This window comes from Narcine bancroftii, chromosome 3 (assembly GCF_036971445.1).
Source record: "Narcine bancroftii isolate sNarBan1 chromosome 3, sNarBan1.hap1, whole genome shotgun sequence".
Lineage (NCBI taxonomy): Eukaryota > Metazoa > Chordata > Chondrichthyes > Torpediniformes > Narcinidae > Narcine > Narcine bancroftii.
Genome location: NC_091471.1, coordinates 259,585,864 through 259,609,774, shown reverse-complemented (window position 1 = coordinate 259,609,774; position 23,911 = coordinate 259,585,864). Strand labels below are relative to the sequence as shown.

Genomic DNA, 23,911 nt, shown 5'->3' with positions numbered 1-23,911 from the left:
GTAAAAAAATGCATTATTGTAGATGATCACAAAATACCTTTTCCACACCCTGTCAGCACAAAACCACCATCCATTAACTGAAGCCATCACAATAATCAAATACAAAATGTTTTCTTCGAAAATATCTCATTCACCAAATATTAGCTTCTACGTACTGAATTTGACTTCTCAGTTTTGGACTAATAAGATAAATCGAACATGTTGATTTACAGGCAAAATCTGATCCAAGGTGTGCGAATTATTTAAAGTTAGGAAAAGCACATTTTACTTTTCAAGAAATGAGACAATTTGAAAAGTGTGATGCAGAGCTAATTTTATTAATGGAGCATGTTACAGAGGCAAAATAGATTAAAATAAAAATCCAGACAGGATTAGAAAAAACAATTGTCCACTCAACAGGTGCAGAACACCAGCTTTGCAAGGATTTGAAATTAGAATTTCCTCTTCCTGCTATACAAAATAAAACAGCACAAAGCAAAGTCATTGAGGGAAGGGTGAATGAGGGTTTCTCCAATAGATTTATCTTTAATGGAGGGTTCACAGCTGGATAAAATGAACTACCAGAAACAAATGCAACTATAAACTTTTAACAATTTTGCCAGGAAGCCAAAACAAAAAAAAAACAAGTTTCACAAAGGAGAATTCCTTCGGCCAGACCCTGTGCCCTAAAACATCTCGACCGTTTGACAGGAGGGTCTGCAGTACTTGCCCCCATCCTGAGCCCACAGTAGCTGCCGTCAGACCGTTGGCCATCAGCAGGATTGGCTTTGCTGAGTCACGAGATAATTGCAGGAGGCAAAGCTGCCCAAACCTGCACTTGAAACTTGCGGCCAGTGGACATGACCGGCTAATCCCAAAACATTCCTCAGCCACAGAGCCTTAGTCTTCACATCATTGCTGTTCACACCACAGAACTAATGGGATTGAGGCCTAGCAAAAAGGAGTTGGGCAGTGAGGTGATGTCATGTGTCACTCCCATGCAGCGATTGCAGTCAGCAGATCAGAGTCCACCAAAAGTGAAACAAAGGCCCAAAGTTAAGGCCTGTGGTGACACAACTCAGAATTATGCCAGACAGTAAAACTTGACAGCTGCAAGAGTTCTCCACACTGTAACACAGGACGCTCAGGATTAACTGCAAGCACCTCCTCCTCCTCCCCCCCCCCAAGTGGTGGTTATGCTGTGCAGCCAGCTTTGTTTGTACTGCCCACCTAGCAGAACATTGTTTGCCTGAATTTTTACAGGATAATTTGTCGATTTTCTCTGAAAAACAGCAACTTGGCAGTGCAACACCCAGATGATCCTAACGCTGTCAGCACAAAATCCCAGCATTTGTTACTCAGTGTTTTAGACTGTAATCCCAAACATCAGAAATGAGCTCAAGAGATAATCATATACACTTGCTGCCATTGGATATCTGCTTTCTGTCAATTATGGGGAATGCTCCTTTCTCTAGAACTTTGGTTAAAAGTGAGCTTGTTAGACTGGGGTCCAGTGGGAGCCACTGTCAGTTCCTGCATTGGATCCAATGCCTTAACAAAGACTTTCCTAAAGGTCTTACTCAAAATAAGACAGTAAATAATAGTGCCCTAAAAACTAACAAATCAAGATCAATATTCCAAAGGATTTTACATCTGATTATCAATTAGCAGATAGACAAGATTTAAACAGCCACCTAGACGATTCCTTTTGATCTTCCTTAGCATAGCTCCATCCAGTCGGCTTAGTGCCCAGCCCAGCACCACTACTTATGAGAAAATATCCTTGCAGCCTCTCCTACCACTGGCTGCTTCAGTAAAACCACAATCAACCTGCCAAATAGAACAGTGGAACTGTCATTAAAGCCCAACTAACCACCCCCATCCCATCCAGCTCCGCACCAGGAGATATGAGTCTACACCAACTGTCCACCTTTATGATTGCATCATCCTGACAACCAGATGATAAACTAAAGTACCCAGGAACAGGTTATATCAGATTATCAGGTAGGTGGGTGGGTGGAGGTAAGAATATTCATAGCTACCAACTTGCAGCTTTAATTATATCTTTGCACTGACTGGGTTTGACTAAAAACTCTTCTCAGGGAGAGATGGTCAACATCAATTTCACACCCTGCACCTCCACCCCCCAAAAAAAAGTCTGGGCACTTCTAATTAAAATGCAAAATGTAAAACTTGCAAATCAAGAACCCTGAAGAGTAGAATTCCCCCATGGCTCAGTGCAGGAATTTGACAGACAGTCCACAGTTAACCCTTCACAAACCCCAACTCTGAAAACACATTTAAACCAATTACTGTGGTAGATTTAAGAAAGCAACATGAAATGATAGCATTGGGCAGAAAACCTACACTTCAAGATCAATCTTAAAGTGAGCGAAGGGGGTTGGTTGGAGGCAGAAGGCAGCTCTGTGTCAGCTGGGTTTTGCCAGAAATTAATCTTCATTTCGACGCTCTAACTGCTGGAATTTACAGTTTAATCGCTAATTGTAGCGTCCAGAGAACAACTGAGAGATACAATGTTCCCCCTTTTTTTCCCAAAACCAAGTAAGATCTCCCACCTCCTCCAGGAAGTAGGCAATTCAGATGTAGCAGATAACATTTTTTTTTTTAAAAAGTGCGAGCCCCTCCTCTCTCTCCCTTGTTCAACGAGGTGGGAGCAGGGTCTCAGTGGCGTGGGCGAGTTGCGTGGTAACAGCAATAGAGTCTAGTAGATGTGTGAGACCAGGCCTGGCCTGGCTGACAAGGCACACGTGCCCTCTATTACTTCATTCCTCCAGACAGACAGTCTCCTCGTCTCAAACTGCTAGCAGTGGTCTCTCTCTCTTCTCTCTTCCTCCTTCTCTCTCCCTTTTCTCTTCTCTTCCTCTGGTTTGGTTGATTTCTCTCTCCTGTTGCTCTCTCACAGTTGATGCCTCAGTAGTCGCAGTGGAAACAGGTATCCATTTATGTTTTTTTTCCCCAGATTGAATTACTGTTGAACTAAGCTTTGCTCAAGCCTAGCTCTCCTCTCCTTAACCTGACAAGACAAAGGGGACATATCAACCAACTCATAACCTTCAATTCACATTCAACTTTTGATAAAGTTTCATCGGCCAAACAAAAAACCAGAAATCATGTGCCCAATCTCACCTTTTTCCTTCCCCAGCAAAACCACAAGACCCACCACAAATCCAAGCAACCGCTCATCCCAAGCCAATCAATGCCCCAAACCCAACAGTCCAATCTAGATGTCAACCCAATAACATAGCAATCCAATTCTCTCCTCGCCCATCATTATACTATACTCCTGGACCTTCTCTGCTATATTCCTGATCGAAGACACTTTAGCTTTAAAGTGAGCTTGGGCTGCTCAATTACACTCAACTGACTTATAGACTCTGGTTCGTTTTGAAGGGTGGGAGGAAACCAGAGCACCCGGAGGAAACCCCATATAAAAGGGGAGAATGTACAAACTCCATACAGACAGCAAGGAATTTGAACCCCAGTTCCAATCGCTGGCACTGTAACAGCAGTGCACTAGCCACACTGCTCATGTTTGTCCACTTCTGTTCTTTCTTTCATTCCATCCACCCTATGCTCCATTCATTCCTGCCCACTCCCATCAACACACTCTCAGCCCTCCACTTCATTCCAGAAAGATCACCATATCCTTCCCCACTTAAATATGCCTCTCACCTACCCTAAGAAACACACAATTCCTCAATTAACGCAGTCTCAAATAACAACTGTTCAGCAACAGCTCAAGTTAGCTAAGATAAAAAGCTTTATGAGAATGTTGTAAATCAATAACAAGTTTGCTCACATTCTAATACTGTGACAGCCCGGTCACTCCATGTTGATAAGCACGTTCTCCCTGGTAAGTGGAATCCTGCGACAAGGCCACATCGATCTGAGACTTGAATTCATCTCCCAGATAGCTGTCCTGCAATTACAGTGATCATTATAAAATATAAATTGAAGCCAATCTTTTTGAAAAGTCAGCCACAGAAATTAAATCCCAAATCTGCAAAGATGAAAATACCTGATAAATGTCAGTTAAAAATGGGGAAAGTAGTGAAAGGGGAGCAAGAGAAAAATTAGAGATGAAAAGAGAGAATTGGGTAGGGGAAGAAAGAAAATGGAGTAGAGATGTTGGGAAGCTCCAGAAAAAATGGGCCAAAAAAAAAATTAAAAAACAACCGTGAATAGTAGAATGAGGGTTTTTTTTAATATTAATCTCCAAGGTAAACTAAGGAGGGGAATTGATAGGCTATGATTAAATTGGGTGCAGTGCTATGAGGGATATGAGATGGATTTTTACAAGATTTCCAATACAGCACACTGTTTTTAGACCAGCTCTGCAGCACAGATTCATGCCCTGTTCAATAATTTTCCACTGTTGGAACAAGGCTTACCTGTGACAGTTCTGGCTGAGACAGGCCTGGCTGGCTCATCTGCGAAGGCTGGCTCATGGAGATGTATCCCTGGGTCAGTGGGCCCTGAGAGAAGGGCTGTGACACTACATCTTGGCTCGCTTGGCTATTGGGCAGATTGGCCTGGCTGTTTAGCTGGTTGCCCAGGCCACGGTTTCTCTGGCGGGCTCCACGGCTCAACTTCCCTTTTGCAATTCCACGACCTTCAAACAAGAGCAAGCTTTAATACTCAATGGAAGCTAGAGGCCATTATCCCCCCTGAGACTGAGCTTCTTTGAGACAGAGCACTCATCTGCCATCAATGCCAATCCATGCTCAAAAACAGAATCAAGCTGCACTTACCAGCTGCAGGACCATTTGCTTGGCCAAAATAGCCAGGTGGAGGCATTGGAGGCATCATCAGATTGAAGGGAATAGGGATGTTCATTGCAGCAACATGGCTGGGACTAGCTCCAATCATTCCAATCTGGTCATGAGTCTGGAAATACATGTTGGAAGGGCGACCCGCTGGAGGGAAGGAGGGTGTGGGGAGTGGGAATAGAGTGTGTGAGAGAGGTGCAAATATCAAACATGATCAAAGGCCTGAAAAATCTCAGTAAAACATTGGAAACAAGTACATCCCTCCCCAAAATCTCATCAGGCCACTGTAACCCCACTACGTAGTTCTTCTCAATGTGGGATTCCCCTCTTGGGCAAGATTTTCACACCAGCACAGAAAACACAAGTAGCTAGATGGCCCTTGCCTCATCTTCTTTCCCCTCTTGATCCTCATATCACAATTCCTTTTGGATGCTGAAATAGATTGACTTTGGAGGCAACATAAACCACAGCCCTGTGAATTGGAGAATTTTAAAGATTTCTAAAAGTTTCTCTTCATTGATTTCCTAAACAGGTGACCCCAATCCTGAATTCAAGCCCCTTTTGGAATCTTGTATCTCAATAGATCATCTCTGTTAAAGTCCAGAGCATAAATCCACCGTCATCTCTCCTCATATTTGTACACAAACAGAACTACAGAGCTTTTATAGTGTAGTGGTTGCAGTTTTAAACAAAAGGATGAAAACTTCAACCAATTAGATAGAGAGAACAGTTAAGAAATCAAGTGCTGACTTCAAAAGCACAAATCCTATGATTAGTGCTAAAATCTTAGTTTTCTTAAATGCAGGATCACATTTTCAATGGCAATGGTCCAAACTGAGGTAAAACATGCAAAATTACCTTGGCCACTCCGATCATACACAGAACCTGGGATGATGGCTTCTCGAGCATCATACATAGCTGTGGTCATGAATCTTGCTCCCTGAAACACAAGGATGTTAATCTGAGCATACTACAGTCCACTGAAGTACTAATTTCATTGTCAAAGACTCAATTTAAATAAAGACCAAAAAACCTACAAGAGGTGGCAAAAGCAGATATCATAGCAACAGTTAAGAGGCCTTTAGACAGAGACGTGAAACCATAGGGAATGTAGGGATATAGATTATTTGCTGGTACATCAGGTTATCTTAAATTGGCATTTGTTAGTGCGTACATGATGGACCACAGGCCCTGTCCTAGGCAATATTGTTTTAGGTTCTCGAAATGGCACTGCAAGGAACATAGAGGGAAAAAGTTTCTCTTCATTGATTTCCTAAACAGGTGACCCCAATCCTGAATTCAAGCCCCTTTTGGAATCTCGTGTCTCAATAGATCATCTCTGTTAAAGTCCAGTGTATAAATCCACCATCATCTCTCCTCATATTCATACACAAACAGAACTGACAGTTTGCCAAGAGGGAGCAGACTGTAGTCCCTCAAATTAACCTCAGGCATCACTCAAGTACCATTGCTCATAAGTGGCCAACTGCTTGAATCGATCTCGCACAGAACGTTGAAATTAATACACGTGTACATGGGGAAATTTCCCAAAACCAGTTTGAAACAACCGATTAACGAAGCCAGTATGATGTGCAGCTGCTCCCAACTGCTTCTGTGCAAACAATCTGTTGCAATCATCTCCCACGTCAGCAAAACTGAGGTGTCTATAATCACAGGTGGGTGAGTAGCTAGTTGAGGGAAAACTAACTGGCAGGCTTTTGGAAAGTTTACTTCCTTACCGGGTTGATGGTATTGACGAGCTTCCGAGGTTTGCTGAATTGCATCAAACTCTCGCGGAGATTATTCAGTGGACCCTCCACCAGCACTTTCTGCTCTTTATAATAGTTCAACAAGTGATTCCACAGTGGCTGTTTGGACAGAGCTTTTGGATTCCCCACGATAATTACACCATATCTGCATATCAGAAGTTACATGAAACCCTTTGATTAAACTTCAAATGAGACGAAAATATTCTAATAGGAATTCCTCAACTTACCCAATATTTATATCCATTCCACAGACCTTTTCCCACAACCAAATTTGGATTTTCTCCCTGACGACGTCTCAACTCTAAAACTGATTATTCTTCCCAAATCAGGCTATTAATAAATCATACGGATATGAAGAGAGTGCAGAGGGAAGTAACTATACAACAAACTATTATTCCAATGGAGTGAGATCAGCACGGGACAGGAATGCCAGCATACAAGACAGTATTTGAATCTTAAAAAAAAAATCACCCCAAAACTAGGGACCATCTTATAAGCCAAGTATAAAATCTGAACCTCAACAGCGAAGTCTCAATGCTCTCTTGTGCCAAGTATAAAGTCCGAACAACAAAAGCAAAATTTCAGTGCTCTCTGACCGGGGTACATCTGCTTAATCTGACTGCCATTGACTCTGTACAGACTTTAAACGGCCTGTTAAAGAGCCGACAGTGGTTTACTTTAAAAGATGTGAATAAAATTTAAATATTTACTAGGTAATTTGGTTTTAAAATATTGTGACAGCATCACTCCACTGGTCAGTGGTAAGTGTCTGACTTGGGGTAGTCTTATCCAGTGAATATAGATCAAAATCATTATGTGCAATTCTGGGATTGTCTTGTGCATGAGCTGTCTTGTACACCAAGTATATCCCCACTACAAAATCTCATCTTGTAACCTTATCAAACACTTCTTGATCCTGCACTCCCTCAGTACCTTTTTGCAATTCTCCCTCTTCCCATGACTCCTTACCTTGCCCTAGTCAGGGCCACATTCAATCGACGAGGGTCATTGAGAAATCCAATACCCTGATGTTCATTTGCTCGAACGCATGACAGAATGATGAAATCCTTTTCCCGACCCTGGAACGCATCCACACTGGCAATCTCCACCTCCTAGAACAACCACACAGGAGTTTCACAATGCAGCAATTCCTCTAACCAATAACCTTCAACTAATTGTCAATTGAGAACCTCAATATCTTAAGCATCAGAAAGGTCAGTGCATCGTCCTACAAATGTATTAATAAACAGTACCTGGTAGAGTTTGGTGTGCAATGAGCCACTGAACTGCATGTATTGCACCAGGTATGACCGCTGCCCCTCATATGGTGTAATGATGCCAATTTGATCTGGCTTGGCACCTGCTTTCAGAAGTTTAGTGGTAATCTTCTCCACATTGGCTGCCTCAGTTCTGAAAATAGAGCAGGTTTCAACTTCATTTTGGTGGCATATCCCTACCCATTGTTGCAATGTTACAATTCTGATCAACACTCCCTCCGTACTCTTGTCTAATTTCCAAGCTTTCCACAGTATCCTCAACTGCACAGATATATGTAACGCACAAAGCATATTTGTGACTCCTCTAGAGTTGACAGATCGTGAAGTACATAGTTTTACCTACTGCCAACAAAAATAAAGAAGCCAAACTAAATTTTAAAAGAATTGCTTTTGAAAGATTTAAATGAAAACAATTTCCCCCCCACTAAAATTGCTGAAGGGAAAGAAGTTTTTGATTAAGTGAAGAACTATTCTCACCTATTAAGGTAGGAGGTGCCTGAACTGGCAATTTCCTCCTGGCCTTGAGTCACATAGAAAAACATTGGTTTATCAGGCTGGGGCCACTGGAAGTCGAAACCTTTCTTAATGCGATCCGCTGTGAACCAGAAATAAACCATCAGAGCACTGATACATTCAGTACAAGTTCCCAATCCCTACCTATACACTCAGTGAGAAATTTTTTCTTTTGAGATTATTTTGTATATTGAAACTAATCAATAGACAACTTTTGCCAAATGAAACTATTGGGCTCTAATCTGCTTGATAGACTCAATGATAAGTCAAAAAGTAATAGTCTTCAATGCCGAACTCTAACCTAAGATCAATACAATAACATGCCAATAAACACATTTAATGAAAGAGAACAACTGAAATTTAAAAAAAAAAGATTGGGTGGGATATGTAATGTCATCTTCGTTTAATTCAAAGGCAAGAGGTGTGGCAATTTTGATTTAAAAAATCTTTCAAAGTCAGAAGGTGCATTATCAAATATTTACAGAAAATGTGGATTTTTTTTTTTTAACTTATATGCTCCGAATGTGGACGAGAAATTTACTTGACATATTTCTTAATTTGGCAGAGGCACATGAAAATATTTTAATAAGAAGTGATTTCAATTTTTGTTTAGATCCATTATTAGATAGGTTTACCAGAGCAACGACGAGAACAAAAGCAGCTAAAGCTACAATGTTTTCAATGAGAGATTTGAATTTAATAGATCTATGGAGAAAGAATCATCCTAGAGAGAAAGATTATTCATTTATTCAAGTAGATTTGATTCTTACTCTACAATGGATTTATTTTTGATTTCAGCTTAATTACAGGCTAGGACCTTGAAGCCAAGGATTTTATCTGATCATTCACCTTTGCTAATAACGATGGAAATGCCTAATAAGGAGAAGTTGATTTATAGATGGAGACTTAATTCTTAATTGTTGAAAAGACTTCTGCAAGTTTGTTCATACACAAATTTGGACTTTTTGTGATACAAATTTGAACTTGGTAAATGATAAATTTATTATATGGGATACCTTAAAGGTATATTTAAGAGATCAAATTTTAGGTTTCACTTCTAAAATTAAAAAAAGAATATATGAGAGAGGTAGATCAAATAGAGAAATTAGAGTTTTGGAAGAGGAGCTTCAGAATCGTATCTCAGAAGATAAATGTAGGCAGTTGATTAATTAAAAAACCTTCAATATAATACATTACAAAACTGAGAAAGCAATAAGAACGAAACAAATATATTATGGATTAGGTGAGAGGTAACATAAGGTATTAGCTTAGCAATTAAAGACAGAACAGACTTCAAGAATAATTAATACAATTAAAAAAGATACCAATGTAGTTACGTACAAGCCTCAAGAAATAAAATCTTTTCTATTCAAAATGACATACTTCGGAGTCTTTAAGGGATGAAAATAAAAAATAATTTATCATAGATAACACTACCTAGTTTAAGTTTAGAAGAACAGACTGAACTCAATGTCCTGTTTACGAAGTAGAAGCAAGGAAAGCCTTACAGAGCAACAAACCTCCAGGAGAAGATGGATTTCCACCTGAATTTTATATAGAATTTAAAGATTTATTAATTCCTATATTTATGCAAGTGTTAGCTCAGGCTTTCGAAACTTGTACTCTTTCAGAATAATTTTCTATGGCAATAATTACATTGATTTCTAAAAAAGATAGAGACCTTTTAAAACCTTCATCTTATAGACCTATTTCTCTATTAAATGTGGACTATAAAATTGTAGGAGAGAGGAAAGCAGAAAATTTGATGGTTGCTGGCAAGGAGACATCACTATTGAAACATTTGCTTAATATTTGGAATAAACAATCAGATTGGTATAAGAGGGTCTGTATCGTCTAAAATGCCATTGAAACAAAAGCCACGTAGCTTTTCAAGCGATAATCAGTTTTTGAATATTTGGTTTCATAAGATGATTGAAAATGTTGAAGATTGTTAGGAAATGTAATTTAAACAGCTGAGGAATAAATATGCCATACTGCATTTTTTGTTGTTGTTATTTTCATTTAAGAGCATATTTGAGGGATAAACTTGGACTCACTATGTCTTTATCTAGTTGTACTGAAGTAGAACTTCTTGTTAGGAGAGGAATAGTTAAAAAAATTACTTCTACGATATATTCATTATTACAAGCAGGTACTCCATAGACCTAGACAGAGATGGGAAACAGACCTAAATATTGTAATTGATGAAAAAATATGGAAAAGTTTATGACTCCATGACTAATACTATTAATGTAAGATATAGATTCCACACAATTTTCTGCATCAAATGCATCTTAAACTACAGAAGTTGAATAGATTTATTGGATCAATGTTTTAGATGTGGCATGTTTTATACACCCAACATGGTCTTGTCCCAATGCAAGACCCTTTTGGGCAGATTTATGGACATTTTTAGAACAAGTTACAGGAATTGTTTTTCAGCAAAATCCTAATTTATTTTTATAGGGAAATATTTAGATTACAAGACCTAAATTAAATGTATCAAATTATCAAATGGAATTTGTTAAATTAGCTTCAGCAGTAGCGAGGAAATGGATTGCAGTTACATGGAAGTTTGATATATCTGGGTATGCCAATGTGGCATGCAGAAATTCAAAGTTGTATCCTTTTGGAAAAAGTTGCATATAATTTGAGAAATAAGTACCCTACGTTTTATCAAATTTGACGCTCCGTGCACCCAAATAATGGGATTAAATTTGTAATAGACCTGAGGAAACTGCAGATATGCACTGGACGACTCTGCTTGCAATCGAAAAATTTATTTTTTTCCTTTCTTTTTCTTGCTTAGTTTATGCACATATATATATTTCTGAATGGGGGGTTGGGAGTGAAAACCATCACATGTGTATTTTTGTTCAGTTTTTCTTACAATTTGTACTAAAATATTAATGACTATGAGTATGAATTTTTCTGTAGCATTTTGCAAACTTTCCACACCTCCACTTTTTTTTACCTGCAGTAACCCCATTTTGCAGGGAGCCCTCATAGAAAATGTTGGATGGGAAGGCACTGAGTGCTGGGTGCATTCTGTATTGGACCTGTAGACGTATTGGTCGAATTCCCAGAACAACCAGACGCTCAAACAGTGACTGAGATAGACCAGCTTTTGCAGCTTTCTTGCACATAACCACAGGACCCAGTTGGCAATGGTCGCCGACAAGGATTAGCTGTAAAGAAAAAGCAGTTCACATTCATAATTATATCCACTTACCAATGATTGCCCTCACTTTGTGGTTGACTCCTGGTTAGGAAATCAAGTCATCTCACTTGATGCCTGTTTAATCTAATCCGTGACAGTCTGCTTTATTCAAATGTTAACCCAGGGTTGTGATATTAGATTTAAATATAGAAAATGAAAAGAACAAAAAAAAAGTGGGCTGTTTAGAACTGGTCAATGACCTCAATTAATTTATATTCTTACAATGAGCCTTGGTCCTTATAGCTTCTCCAAGTTTAAAGAAATTACTTGGAAGGGCCAAGGAAAGAAGCCAGAATCAAGTCCAAATCCAGGTCACACAGAATCTTTCTTAAAACTCAGCTGCAAGGTTTGTATTAAAGTGAGCAAATGTACAGCACTACAAGGATTTTCCAAACATACAACCCAGCAAGCTCAATCAGGGTGAGCATTGTGCTTTATGACATGGTCCTTTAGATGTTCTTTTACACAGGGTCTTTAGAGCACATACAGAATTTTTGTCAGCAAAGCACTCTTCTGGTTCCAAAAGTTAAATCCATATGATTTCCAATATCAGTCTTCCACAAAGCTGCACAAACTCTCAGTGAGCAAAGCATACCTGTTTTGCTCCCAGGACCACTGGGACCATACATTCAGGCTCTGTGGCCTGGGTGCTCTCATCAATCAGAATGGAACGAAATTGCATCTTAGCCAAACGAGGGTCACCAGCTCCTACACAGGTGCAACAGATAACATCTGCATTCTGAAAAAGAACATGGAGAGACAGAATCATGAGGCTTGTAGAAGTGCAAAGTTCACATCCAACTTTAAAGCAAGGGCAGCCAACAATATTCCTTGCCAGGATTTGCAAAGTTAGGACATCTAATCACTGCTGTCCACCAGAATACCATTTCTAAAATCATTACTGAAATTTTCTCCTGAAATAACAACAAATTCACTAAAATCTATAATATTTTCCCAGCAGGTGATCTTTAGGAACTGTGAAGCTCACGATTTAATGTGAAGGGCAAAATCAGATAAACTGGTGAGCTTCTTACCATCAGCAGCTCACGTTCTGCTGTCCTTTTAAGGGCACGGTAGCGCTTTTCATCTGCAGACGACAACTCGCCAGTCTCATCCTTCAGCTGTTGCAGCTTCTGCAATTCAGGCATGCTGGAGAGCAGAGAAAATGGATATTACATGCTGTAAATCCATTGGTAACCACTGGAAAACTATATGCACAAGCCAGAGAGGTAAGCCAAGTTACAGCAAAGCCCCAAGCATTGGACACCTATGGATGTGGGCAATGTGTTTGTCCATTTTAGTTACTATGGAACCTCTCAGGAACAGATAAGCAGACAACAGTCATTCTTCTAGTCTCACTGAAACCAATGCCATCTGAAATTCACAACAGCATTCTTTGTGAAGGCAAAGATATTCCTTTAGTCCAAGTGTCTGAACTCTGATTTTTTTGTGCTTGTGAATCATGTCAAGCAGATCAAGGATGACCCAAGTTTGTCTTAAGCCAGTTTAAAAATCGTAAGCTTCAGAACTATTATTATATAGCAAAAATAGGCTGTATTAGGCAAGAACAGAATCAAAAATCTACTCCAGACGTAGTCACTGGAAAAACAATGCTATTTAAAAAAAAAACTGAATACAAACCCACTGTTTCCTAACTGGCTTTGATAATTACCTATTTTTTGATCTTTGAGAGTGAATGGCTTGGGTTCCATGATTATTCACAATACAGCACATTTCTGATTATCCAAAAACATTCGACTGAAATTCTCAAATATCCAAATTTTTTTTTCCCCTGGCTGAGACATGACGTCACAAGTTGAAATTTATTTTTACCCACCATGTTCACATGGAGCACTGACGCACTGTAACAACAGAGCTCAGAACCAGCCGAAGCAATTCAAGGCATGAAATTGGGGGGGGGGGGGTTGGGGGCAGATGCAACTATTTGAAAATGCTGCCGTAGTTTATGTTGCTGCAAATCATTCTGGGCTTTGTCTGGGGCAGTACAATGACAGATCTTTGTGAGTGGATGCGTTCGCGTATTGAGGTGGAAAGCATCCTTCGCATCGAGAGGAGAGGGATCCGACCTGCATTACAGCGCCCCCCCACCTCCCTGCTCGCCCAAGCCGCCCCCCCCACCTCTCCCTGTCAAATACCCTTTCAGCAGGGTTGCTGAAATTCTGGAGGGCATCTATCTCCTGGGATTGTACGTGCAATCTCCTACCACTTACAGGTGAGGTGAGACCTCGGGCTCCCAGGCAGGAGTGGGGATCTCAGACTCCTGGGCAGAATTGGTGACGGCGGTGGGGAATTGGCGGCGGACAATACAAGTATTCAGCTGATGCTTCTGGGCTGTTTAAAGCAATTTAATGACTATCTGAAAAATCTGGATAACCAATTGGTTTCAACACTTTTCAGATAATTAGAAATGTACTCTATTAATAACACAAAAGTATGCCCTTGAGCAAGAAATAGTGTACAAGTGTACAGTCTCAAATTTATCTGGACACAGTATTTGTCTGAAATAGAAGTTATTAACAGTAAAAGTGTCTATAAATAACAAGTGTGCAATCCACAAATTGGCCAACATTTAAACCTCAATCTGTTTGCCATTCTATACCCCAGGAAAGGAGATAATCTGCTTGTGAAGTCTTCTGAAGCAGACTTCTAAAAGTCAGAATTAAGAAACAATGAAGCTTCTGTCTACCCAGGGTATTTCATAAGGCATTAGAAGATCACATGATTTCAGTGCAAATACAGGACAGCCAACAGTGCCCCCTCACCTGTCCATGTTACGGATCTGGTTGTGTAAAGCCAAGAATGAGACTGGTGAATCAATGGCCTCACGACTTTTGGCACACAACCTCACCACCTTCAGGCCTGTATGGTGGATCTTCTCAGTCAACTGGTCCACTGCAATGTTACTTGGAGCACATACCAGAACAGGTCTACGATCAAAGAAAAGCAGGTTAAAGGCCCTGAGCACTGGTTCATCCAACCAAATCTACAGCATTCATGCACCCAGTAAAAAAAACTCAGACTGCACCAACTGAAGAAAAAAAAACAGACCCAATTTCCCAAATTAAATTTTTAGAAATACTTCAATACTGAGATTTGATACTGTCACCCTGTTTTTTTTTTTAAAAAAAAAGGCTATTAGTTGATTCCAAGTCTTTGAAACTGATGTCAGAAAGCTTGTACATGCTTCTAGTGTTTAAATTCGTGATTAAAGCAAAGCAAACAGTAAAAGTATTGAACAACGAACAGAGTACTATCATATCTGCAAACAAAATGACGATGTCAGCTCTAACTTTCTGTGAATTTCATTGTAGCATTACTGAAGCTTGTGTCTTTGGCTGTGAATACCCTAAACTTGGAAACTGCCTCCCTAATTATTTTCTGCTTTTCAGTCTCTTCTCCCATAAGACGCCCTAAGCTTTTGTTTCCACATGCTATTGACTAAAATTATTTGAGCAGATTTGAAATGATAATTAATGCTGATATAAAGGTCGCTGGAAAGGTCCACCTTTTTTAAAAACAAAACACATTCAAAAATTCCTTGGATGTCATGGTTTGGTTCAGCCAGTACAAGAGTTGGGGAGAGAAATGGAATTAGTTTCAAGGTATTCAGTTTCCTAAATAGTGTCTTATTTTCCCTGGAGATCATGACTTGTTCTCTGCAACAAAGAAAATAGTAAAGGGACAACACATGGAAGTGCTGAAGGGTGCCACCCGAGCACAGGATCAAATGAAGGCATATTGAAACAGAAGGGAGCGGTGTCTGAGGCAAACCTTGGAGGATCATAGAAGTGATGGCCATCGTGATGAAAAGCCACTGCTAAGATTAACTTGCAGCACAAGACAATAAGATCTGAAATAGAAACGATATTCATTCTCAATGTGCAAGATCATTGGGCCCATGGAGTCTGTCGGCTCAGAGCCATTGCGTTCCTCTTCTTTTTCCCTGTAACCTATTCTTTCTCATATACCCATCAACTCACCACTCTTCTAATCGCCCACCTACTTCAAGGATCATTCAGAATCAGTATTTATTGTCACGAACAAGTCATGAAATACATTGTTTTGCGGCAGCGTCACAGTGTAAACCACCAATCAAAACAAAAATAGTGCACAAAAATTCAAAGTAAGGCAATGTCTTCGGTTCATTGATCATCAGGAAAGATGTCCTTGTGCCACCAAGTGCTCATTTTTAGGCTCCTGTACCTTTTTCCTGAGGAAAGAGGGCATGTCCTGGGTGGTTGGGGTCCTTTAGGAAAGACTGCTTTCTTAAGACATCGCTTCTTGTAGATGTCCTTGATGGAGTGGTCTGGACAAGTTAACAACCCTTCTTGTCCTGAGCATTGGCACCTTCATTCCAGACAGTGATGTAACCAGGCAGAATGTTCTCCACGGTACACCTGTACAAGTTTGAGCATCTTTGGGGACATACCGAATCTCCTCAAACACTTCAAAGTATAGCTACTGGTGAGCATCCTTCATGATTGCATTGACTGGGAGGCTCCAGAACAATTCCTCAGAGATGTTGACACTCAGGTATTTGAAGTTCTTGGCCCTCAACTACTGAGCCCTCGATGAGGACTGGATTGTGCTCTCCCAACTTCCCCCTGATGTGCACAATCATCTCCTTGGTTTTGCTAATGTTGAGTGCAAGGATGTTGGTGTGGCACCACTCAATGAGCTGATTATATCTACCACTATCCTGTACGCATCCTCATCAGTGTGCGTGATTCTACCGACAGTGGCGTCATCAGCAAATGTGGAGATAGCACTGGAATTACGCCTGGCCACACAATAATGGGTGCATAGTAAGTAGAGCAGTGGGCTAAGCACCCATCCTTGAGGTGCTCCCGTGTTGATAATCAGTGAGAAGGAGACTTTGTTTCTAATTTGCACTGACTGGTCTTCCGATGAACATTCAGTTGCAGAGTGGGGTGTAGAGGCCCAGGGTTTGGAACTTCTTGACCAGCACTGAGGGGATAATGGTATAGTCTATGAAGAGCAGCCGTATGTACAAGTTGCTATTTTTGAGGCGATCCAGAGCTGAGTGGAGAGCTGGAGATATCGCGTCTGCTGTGGAGCGATTTGTGATGATGGGTAAATTGCTGTGGGTCCAGATCTTTGCTTCGACATGTGTTAATTCTGACTATGACCCATCTCTCAAATCAATTAATGTATCAACCAGCACATCTTGGGATGCAGAGCACCCAATGGAAACATGCCAACTTCATGCAGATAGCACCAGAGGTCAGTATCTTAACTTGGTTGCTGGAGCTGTGCCGCAGCAGAACTACCTGCTTTGCAACTTCTGGAGAGGTAATGGTAAAGATGGATGGTTCAACCAATGCTGTAACAATTGAGAAAGATGTGTAGTCAAGAATGGAGGACGTTGATGATTTAGTCATTCTAAGTAATGATCAGCTCAGAAACTAAACTAGTCTTTACAGTTGTAATGTTATTGTAGCTTTGGATCACAAAATATTTCCTGAAGTTTGTACAAGCACAAAAGCACGCATTACTTACCCATTGCCCTGCCTGGCCAAATGATAGACTATAGTGGCAGAGGTCACAGTTTTGCCAGTGCCTGGAGGGCCTTGGATCAGACTGAGGGGACGCTGGAGAACAGTCTTCACAGCATAGACCTGTTGAAAAGATTTTTTAAAAATCTCAAAAGGCCATCCTTCAACAGTTAATGTTGCAACTGCTTGTGTATCCTACTGGACTAATTACACTCCACTTTCAGTGCATCACTTCAAAACTGCTGTAATTCAAACAGCAACATTTATAGTTCATAGTCTGCTAAGTTGTTCACAGTCATTTGAACAGGGCATCGGCTGCAGCGGTATTTGCATGTGATTAAAATATTAATGAATACTCAATAAACTTTAAGTGGATTTATTCACTCACAACAGTTAAACATATGCTGCCATTGTAAAATTCTATTCTGCTCCTTTAAAGTTGCTGACCGTATTCTCATACACTAGAGAATTTAAAAGATTAAAAGCAGCAACGTGGAGCAGTTTAGAAAATTATTCACATTGCTACATCACCAAGAGTATGGCAACGGATTATTTCAAGCTCTTCTCGTAATGCTAACAGATACATGTGGATGCTTAAATTGATCAGAGAACCAAAGAACTCATGATACTATACAAACATATACCAGATACTGTTGCCTCCACAGGGTACTCCTGAAGCAAAGATGTGGTTTCCTCCTAACCATAACACATGTGAACAATGTAATTTAATGGTGATTGCAGCTAAGTGGTTTATTGTGTGTATACAGAATAAAAACACACCCTTGGTTACTTTGGTATTTGCTGCAATTCCAACAAGGTTCCAAATACGAACAATGCAAAATTGGACTCTTTCCATTCTAGACTAGAAGCTGCTATGTCAAGGAGGATGTACCAGAATACTGTATAGATGGCATGCAATATGACGACAAAGCACATCCTTGTCATGGATGAGCTGTGAAATTGCTTCATATCTAGGTCAGTGATCTGCCCCTAACCGTATCAGGTACACTGTACCACTGGTCCATATCAATGTACATAGTCTGCAAGATGTCTGCTCGAGAGGCTGCTCTGTTGATTTTTTTTATGAATTACAAAAGTGAAACCACTACAAAGGGAAGTAGTTACCATATAGGTCTACTTTGATAAGATGGCAATTACCAAGCCAGAAACAAGATTAACAGAAAATTAATCACTTAAAATATCTACCTGTGAGTGATTGAGGTCAGGCAGACCATGAGCAGTGAAGCGTTTGGGTAGCTGGCATTTAATAATCACATCCTCCACTTCATGGCCAAGCAATTTGTGGTAAATATACCCAGAAACAGAGGTCTCGTCCACAGCAAAGGTCTTCAGGGCACTCTGCATTCTGTAATGGACAAAAGCACAGGTGAATATCTTAATAAACAAAGCAGATCACAACACAAGGTCTCATTAATATCATCACAAAGTATTGGCCAAGCCCCAGTAACTCCTATCCTAATAGGCTCTAAACTGGAACTCTCATTACTAATACTGTATATTCCTTCTAATAATTGCAACTTTCCAATTCTATGATCATCCACTGCATACAAAAAATTATGTATATCATATACAATATACGTGCTCCTTCGATAGCACCATGTGTGCTCAAGGAGAGCCAAGATCAACACCCAGCTTGAACTTGTAGCTGTGCATAATGGCCCTTTGACTGCCTCAGTACCCTGAACTAAAGAAGGAAAAACTGCTGGCCCAGAATACATGATTATTTAACATAGCTAACCTGGATGCTGGGACAGAGGAGGGGATGTAAGAAAATGCATATACTATTGCATCACTGATGAATCTCTGAAGATTTAGTACAATAACTGAAATTAACAGCACTCAAAATGACCAGGAAAATCTGGTTATGAATGAAAGGAAAAGATATAGAGAATATTAACACAATGCAGCAGATTGCATTCTTCTGTGTGGTCAGAATTATTTGTTCCTTTACTGAGGAACTACATTTTCAACATGGAACTTTCATCACCACACAAAATATGCATTCACTTCAAAACATCCTACTTTGTTTTCAAAAATTGTTTTCTACCAACTAAAGAGGTAATCACGTAGGTGATTAAACCATAAGCTAACTTATGACATTACACTTGCTACTCCCAATGAGCTGGAGTAGCTTTAATAAACCATAGAATACTACAGCTCAGAAAAAGACTCTTTGGGCCATCCAGTCTGTGCCAAACTATTATTCTGCCTCGTCCCAATCACCTGCACTCAGATTATAACCCTCCATTACCCCTCCTATCTATTACCTATCCAAATTTTTCTTCAGCTGGCAGCTCTTTCCACACTTTTACCACTCTGCGTGAAGAAGTTTCCCTTTAGATTTTTCACCTTTAACCCTCAACCCATATCCTTTAGTTCTTGTCTCATTTAACCACATTGCCTGCTTTCATTTACCTGATCTATACTTCCATCAAATCTCCCCTCATTCTTCTACACTGCAGGGTACTACAACCAACAACCTTAAGGTGTAAAATAAAAGTTGATAATGCTATATTTAAGTGAAAAGGCAAGTAACCTGGTAACTTACCGATCAAATGAAGTTGATTTCCAGACAAAATCCACCTGGAAGTTATGAGTGACTTCAACAGGGGCTCCAACACTACTACGGAGTTCAATGGCGATCTCATCCCCATAATCTGCATAGGTAAGTTAGAGACAACTTCCAGCCTGACTTGGTCAGGCCTAACAAAATCAATTTTATTCAGCCAGAAACTTTCCAATAACTCTCAACGCAACTTACAAGTGCATATTAAAGTAGGTGCTCAACAGGAATACGGGAACACAAAGAAAAGATCTGAAAATTAGTCCAAAATGCAAGAAAGGCTAGAGAATAGATGATAACAGAGAATAAACTAAAGGTGCAGACAAATAATGGAAAAGTGATAATCTAGCTATTATTGAAACACAACTGAACAGCAACACCATAGAAACATAAATTATTACTAGGTGTTTATTTTGAGATCCCAGGCAAGCATGTTCAGAGAAGTAGAACTCAAGGGGAAATAGCCAAGGTGAGACAAGATAATAAGCTGTTTGCACTGGAGTTCCTCCGTGCTGGGACCACTGAATTACGTACTAGTATCAACCCATCTAATCATATGTGCAGCTTTGGTGGCATAAATTCAAATCTACCATTGTTAAGAAGAAAAGTAAATGCATGATGTAATGTCATTAGTGTCTCCTCCCCTCCCCCCCCACCCCCACCCAGGAAACAAAATATGATTTGTTTGGTAAGGGCACTGTTTACAGCAAATAAGGTGAAAAAAGTGATTAAATTAAAATCATGAACAGAGAGCAAGTTTCCCCCCTTAATGGACAAATTCAAGAGTGTACCAAAAAATATATCAATAAAACTTAATGGCCAGTGAGATAAGAGTTCCAAAGTACAAGGCCAAATGGCTATCATGTTACAATTTCAACTGAAACTTGGAATAAAAAGTACCTCTGACACAAATGAAACTGCTTCCATTGCCCCGATAGACAAATTTACAGATGGTAGCTTGGCTTTCACAATCATAGGACACCCCAAAATATTCTCACCCAGTGAAATACTGTTTGATGGGGTGGACAAATTCAGCAGGTCAGCAGTACTTCTGTGTTTGATTTGTAAAGTGGGATCTAAAGTGTGCAATGTGGTATTAAAAACAGGCACATAATAAATGATCTGGTGTGTTTTGGGGGGTAAGCATTCAATTGTGACACGAGGGGGAAACATCATCCATCTCAATGAAATGAGGATGAATCAGTTCTCATACTTGTCCAGTCTTTGATCTGCACATCCTTCTTCAAAACCTCACCATAATCCTGACTCTGTTTTCTCCCCTCCAGAAGTCTTGTCAGACAATGGACACATATCTATCTAATTCCCCATTGAAAGTTATTAATGAATTGACTGCCACCAACCTCAGGGGGTTCAGATTTTGAAAGCACCTTGAGACATTTTTTTACCATGAGCTATTGACAGAGCTAAGTATCTAAAAACTGGCAGCTCTGACAACATAGCGCTCATAGCAGCTGTGCAGGATTCAGCAGACAAATGTTTGAAGTAGCTCTTACCATTCCTATACAAACAGCATTGTGGAGACTTCAGCTGTACAACAACCATAGGTTAAATTAGTAAGATACAAAGGATACTGTCCGGGACTTTGATAACATGTCCAATTCCTTTCCAGAGAGGTGCAAGGTCACCCTTGTAGCGCAAACAGATCTCATCTCCTTGCATCAGGCGCATGTCTGAAGAATAAGAGTGATGGGAGTCAGAGGGTACCCACAGTGCACTAGAGCACAGCAGTCAATTGACTTCACAGCATTCACTAGCTGCTCTAACTGATTCGCTTTTAGATGTTTAAAAGCTGCCAAGATCAAAGCAGCTAAATATTATTTTCCATCTTAACCCAGAACCCATTGCTGCTGTTCCACTACTGAATCAGGAACACAGTAATGATTGTTTGAATGAGAAAGGCATCTGCAGAGATTACTTAATAATTGGTCAGGTCTAAGGCTAATAAATACTTCAGTGAAGAATTGTTTTAATTTCCCACAATTTCAGAGTTGCACTTTTGGTTCACAATATCCAGTTTGGCCTAGCACAGGAAGGTCTAGCTTGTGAATTGCTCACCTTTGAAGAGCAAGTGGTTGCCACGATGGCCCGCCATGCAAAAGAACAGTCAAGCTCTGCTAACTCTCAAGAAGTAAATACTGCACTATAACCAACAATTCTTATTATCCTTCATCTGGACAGAGCCCACATTGAACTGACCACAATTTAGTGTTTTTATAAGGCTCCTTCCTCTATACTCACTACTTCCTGGCATTGAGAAGTATTATCGGTTTGATACCTGAGCACTCTACAGAATGGAAAAAGGTTTGAAAACCACTGTTTTGATCGTCCCTCATTGACTCATTATGTGCACTGTTTCATAACTCCAAAGGAAATGGGCCAATGACCATTATTCTCAAGCAAAATATTTCAGTAACAATTGGGTCTAGAGCAGTGATTCTCAACCTTCCCATTCACATATCATCTTAAGCAATCCCTTACCAATCGTAGAGCACCTCTGGCATAGGAATTGCTTAAGGTGGCATGCAAGTTTAGGGGGCGTGCAGTTTGAAACTTCTGATCGAAATGAACCAAATCAGATCTACTTACCAGAATCAGTTTTGGGCAGGGTAAAGTATGCAATTCTCTTCTTGTTGAGACCCAAGTCCCACCTGACCGTGATGTTGTCCTGAGTCTAAAAACAGAAACATAACTGAACATTTAAAAATTCAAGCAGTCAGACAACTGTGTCAATAATGAGAATATCACTCCAACTGAAATAAATAAAAGTTGAAACTATCAGTTAACACCAATCACACATTCTAACACGACTTAAAAACTTCAATGAACAAATTCTTATGGGAAATGTAACAGGAACATTTGCTATCTTTTTGTCACTGAATCTTTGGAGTGCAGGAGCATTTTAAAAAAAACATGTCCCAGGCATTATACTTGAGAGTTAATTGCAATGATTTATCCAGGATTTTGTACCAGTTGTCTTGCAATTTCTATTTCCTTGACCTCATGCTCCAGATGCAAAGACCAGCATTCCAACAAATTTAGATGCTCCACCTGCCCACGTAACTTTAAAGACCCAAGTACAATGATCAGTGATAGAAACACCATCACTACCATGACATACTAGATCAGCTTGGTCAGCAAAAAATAAATCAGAGACCCACTGTACAATACCTGCGATTCCTTCAGCTTTTTGTCATAGTCAGCCTCCAGCTTGACCAGTGGCCCAAAGATATTCTGGTATTGATAAGCATCTTCATACCGAAGGAGGACATGCTGGGGTTCTTCATCTACGCCAGGCTTCTCCAGGTCCTCAAGGGTAGCAGATGGATTATCCTAAACATGAAGAGTTCCCAATACACGAACAACATTAGAAAGTAGTCAGATGACTGAAACCTAACTCGCATCATTTTGCTTGTTCTGATATTTCAATTTCTAACTGAACTAGGACTTTTAAAGGTCATCTACATTTGCCGTCAATGGGTAGAGATACATGTTAAAGTACAAATAAAATCTTATATCTCCACATCTTGTGATGACTTGGGTTCTTTCAGATTTCAGTGACCCATACATATCATTGCATTCAACTTTTCCCAAGCCCACCCAGACATTGAACCTGGACTACATCTCTACATCCAGCTAGACATTGGTGTCCAAGTGCACTGTTGCAATGACTTTGAATCACTTGCTTGCAATTTGATAACCAAAGACAGGATCTATATCTGGGTAACCTTTTGTCTGATTATTTGCATTCCAATTATTACAAATTCTTTTTGAATGCCAGGTTGGAGTCCACTGTACCAAATGGCATGTTACACTCTGTCTACCTTCCAGAGTTCCTCCAGCTTGTTGATCTGTTGTGCTGTGATCTGACGGGCTCGCAGTTGCTCCTGCTCTGAAGGAATCTTCACCAGCCAGGACAAAAAGCAACGATCCTGGATTAATGGCTGCCATTGTGAACTATCCCAGTTGATGTCTTTCAGGCTGCTCTGACTAGCACATGGTTGCCTGTGGAAGAATAATATTAAAAATCATTTTGCTCTCTTCTCAAGGAACCAAAGAACCAAATTATACACAATTCTGTGGAAAATTGTTAATTGGATCATGTTTTCAATCATGACAAGCTTTTAAATTTACCATTGCTGTTAAACGTAACTCTCATTTGTCTCATTACTTTGACAGATTTTTTTTTGTTACAAATTCATATGCTCTAACTATTGTTTTAAT

At 40.0% G+C, this 23,911-nt stretch overlaps 1 protein-coding gene across 7 annotated transcripts in view; it reads right to left on the bottom strand.

Annotated features, from left to right (window-relative positions):
• Nucleotides 1-296: 296 nt before the first annotated feature.
• upf1 (UPF1 RNA helicase and ATPase) overlaps nucleotides 297-23,911 on the bottom strand; it is a 56,234-nt gene continuing 32,619 nt past the window's right edge. For 5 of the 7 annotated variants that reach the window (XM_069927776.1, XM_069927778.1, XM_069927781.1 and 2 more), the window contains 20 exons: nucleotides 23,512-23,692; nucleotides 22,859-23,020; nucleotides 22,277-22,361; nucleotides 21,253-21,360; nucleotides 19,655-19,763; nucleotides 18,292-18,451; nucleotides 17,090-17,208; nucleotides 14,332-14,496; nucleotides 12,583-12,697; nucleotides 12,144-12,287; nucleotides 11,303-11,516; nucleotides 8,293-8,410; nucleotides 7,792-7,948; nucleotides 7,508-7,650; nucleotides 6,509-6,683; nucleotides 5,628-5,709; nucleotides 4,752-4,916; nucleotides 4,392-4,612; nucleotides 3,800-3,919; nucleotides 297-3,013 (listed from right to left, as the gene is read on the bottom strand). In XM_069927776.1, the coding sequence (XP_069783877.1) occupies nucleotides 3,803-3,919; nucleotides 4,392-4,612; nucleotides 4,752-4,916; nucleotides 5,628-5,709; nucleotides 6,509-6,683; nucleotides 7,508-7,650; nucleotides 7,792-7,948; nucleotides 8,293-8,410; nucleotides 11,303-11,516; nucleotides 12,144-12,287; nucleotides 12,583-12,697; nucleotides 14,332-14,496; nucleotides 17,090-17,208; nucleotides 18,292-18,451; nucleotides 19,655-19,763; nucleotides 21,253-21,360; nucleotides 22,277-22,361; nucleotides 22,859-23,020; nucleotides 23,512-23,692 (2,740 nt within the window). In that variant the 3' untranslated portion in view covers nucleotides 297-3,013; nucleotides 3,800-3,802. The remainder of the gene's footprint in view (nucleotides 3,014-3,799; nucleotides 3,920-4,391; nucleotides 4,613-4,751; nucleotides 4,917-5,627; nucleotides 5,710-6,508; nucleotides 6,684-7,507; nucleotides 7,651-7,791; nucleotides 7,949-8,292; nucleotides 8,411-11,302; nucleotides 11,517-12,143; nucleotides 12,288-12,582; nucleotides 12,698-14,331; nucleotides 14,497-17,089; nucleotides 17,209-18,291; nucleotides 18,452-19,654; nucleotides 19,764-21,252; nucleotides 21,361-22,276; nucleotides 22,362-22,858; nucleotides 23,021-23,511; nucleotides 23,693-23,911) is intronic. The other 2 variants (XM_069927777.1, XM_069927780.1) reach the window with 1 other exon arrangement.